We start from the raw sequence: 2719 nt of genomic DNA, 5'->3' as shown, positions 1-2719 counted from the left end.
CTCGAAGACGAAAAAAAACCTTTTCAAGTCTTTCCAAATGCTCCGAAAAAGTTGACGAAAACACAATTATGTCGTCCAAATAAATAAGACAAACTTCCCACTGAAGTCCTCGCAATACACAGTCCATGAGTCTCTGAAAAGTACTTGGGGCGTTGGTCAAGCCAAAAGGCATTTTATTGAACTCAAATAGTCCTTGTTGCGTAATAAATCCAGTTTTCTCTCTTCCGTCGGGATGAACTTCAATCTGTCAGTATCCAGAGGCGAGATCCAAAGTAGTAAATAAATTAGCTCCAGACAAATAATCCAATGTATCGTTTATTCTCGGAAGAGGATACGCGTCCTTTTTCGTGACGTCATTCAACGCTCGATAGTCCACGCAAAATCTCCAGCTGTTATCCTTTTTTTTTACTAATACGATTGGAGCAGCCCAGGGACTAGAACTAGGAGATATGACTTTATGTTCTAACATTTGTTTTAGCTGGGTATTAACTATTTCCTTTTGCGAGTTTGGAATTCGGTACGGTCGTTTTTTAATCGGGGGAGCATCGCCGGTATTTATTCGATGTTGAACGCCTTTAGCTAATCCCAAATGAAATTGATCTTTAGCGAATAAATCTTCATTTTTTGAAAGAAAGTCTTGTAGAAGTGCCTTTTCAATTGTTGATATTGGACATTTGTTTAGGTTAAACTTATCTAATGATAACGAGAATTCCGATTTTCCGAACGAACCATTTACTCGTTCTTCCTCAACATCTTTTACTTCATGTAGTGTACCAATTACGCAATCGCGGAAGAGAGTCGTTGGTGAATTTCCTGTATTAAGCAATCTGACGTAAAGAGCACCTCCTTTTGTGTCAACTAGTGATCGTCCCAAAGCTAGAGTATTTGATTGACGAAATCCTTCTACTGGTTCGATAAGGCCGATCGACATCTTAGGAGTTATTTCACCCTGGATTTTTCCACGTACGATCGATTCGTGCTGAGCCGGTATTTCAACATTTTGGTCCAGCGTAACGCGACATACAACTGGGTCACTCGAGTGTTGTGATCGAATCAAAGGCAAAATAGTATCGCCAATTTTTAGAACTTTTTCGTTGAGCTTGAGAACGGCTCCTAAATTCTCTAGTATATCACATCCTATAACGCAGTCGTTAACTAATCCATCCGCTATATATACTTCCCATCGTTTTTTAGATCCTCCAAATTCGAATTCCACTTCAGCGATTCCTCGTACTTGTATAGCTTCGCCGGTTATAGAGTATAATTTCGGTTGACTTTCCGCGGGTGTAATCGCGTCAGGAATTCCCAAGTCACGCGCCATCGATCCTCGAATAATAGTGATGGAAGAGCCGCTATCCACAAGACCCGATGACTTAACTCCGTTAATCTTTACAGAAATGTAATACGTTACTCCGTCGCGACCCTTAATTTGCCCAGCTTGGTTTCTACTATTTATTTGAGTTCTTCCATCCCGAGAAGCAATTTGGTCCGTACCGCTCGAAAAATTACCACGGAATCTCCGGTTCCGGTTCTCGTCCGCTTGACGTTTAAAACAGTCACGCTGAAAGTGTCCTTTTCTCCCACAATAGTAACAAGTTGGTCTTGAATCGGGTTGTTGATATTGGGCTTGCAAGTTAGGTTGAGCTTGACTAAACTGCGCCGCTGCTTCATAGTGATTCTGACGATCTCGTGGAGGGTGAAAGTCTGACGCGCAGGCGTTCAATTCTCGACGAGTTGAACCCGTTTCTTGGTGGTACTTTTGTAAACGTAACTCCGCTAATTCGACAGCTAACTTTGAGACTGTTTCTTTTAACGCTTCGACATCATTGTTAGTATTTTTTGTCAATTGCACTGTTTCGAGGACTCCGTCACTCGTTCCTTGTGAGGCTCTGAGGCAACGGTTGGAAGAACGAGATTCGTTTCTACGTAATTCGTTTAGGGCTTCAAACCTTTTCGCTATTGACAGAGCTTCAGTCAATGTATTTGGATTAGCTTGAAATACCCGATCTTGTAATTCCGGCTGTAAACCATATAAAAATTGTTCGAGTATCAACGTATCATAAGCGACTGCTCCTAGGCCTGGCATGGCTCTTTCAACTAATCTCCGTAAGTCTTGACAAAAATCATCGAGATGTTCTCTAGGTTGTTGAAATCTTGCCCGAAAACCTGCCACGTACACTCGTTGTCGTTCCGGTTGTACGAAAGCTTCTTTTAACGCGTTTATAAGGTGATCATACGTGTCCTTCTGATTCGGAGCTAAAGCGTCGTAGGTATTGAAGGCTCGTCTCGTAAGTAATGTAGGTAGAATTCGTTTCTTTCTGTCGTCGTTCCAATCGTTGGCGATAGCGCACACTTCAAAATATTTCAGCCTGGTTCCGAAATCACCGTCACCATCGTACTTCTCTGGAGTAGCGGTGACACTTGACCGATGAATTGGTTCCGGGTCTGGTTGTCGTCGATGAGGCATATTTGATATATATTCTTTGTTTTACTTTCTGTAGTTTCCAATAATAACAAGCGATATCCCACTTCTGACACCAATATGTAATATTATTACTCGGGTGTGGGTTTAAATGAGCTTAAAACATTTAACTCTCTCCAAACTTTATTCTTATTCCAACAGTAAAAAATATCATAACATCCCTTTTTATATTTCAAAACACAACTGCCGCATTTTTCAAAACAAGAGAGCATGCGCTCAAAACTTAACCACGTTTTA

The 2719-nt window shown here is 41.2% G+C and overlaps 1 protein-coding gene across 1 annotated transcript; it reads right to left on the bottom strand.

Annotated features, from left to right (window-relative positions):
• Positions 1 to 247: 247 nt before the first annotated feature.
• LOC149933787 (uncharacterized) lies at positions 248 to 2467 on the bottom strand. The gene has a single exon (XM_090157424.1). The coding sequence runs from the start codon at positions 2465 to 2467 to the stop codon at positions 248 to 250; it is 2220 nt and encodes a 739-aa protein (XP_090013550.1).
• Positions 2468 to 2719: the final 252 nt, after the last annotated feature.

Source organism: Leiobunum rupestre, chromosome 8 (assembly GCF_980474605.1).
Source record: "Leiobunum rupestre chromosome 8, qqLeiRupe1.1.hap1, whole genome shotgun sequence".
In the NCBI taxonomy this organism is placed as follows: Eukaryota; Metazoa; Arthropoda; class Arachnida; order Opiliones; family Sclerosomatidae; genus Leiobunum; species Leiobunum rupestre.
This window is presented reverse-complemented; position numbering and strand designations above follow the sequence as displayed.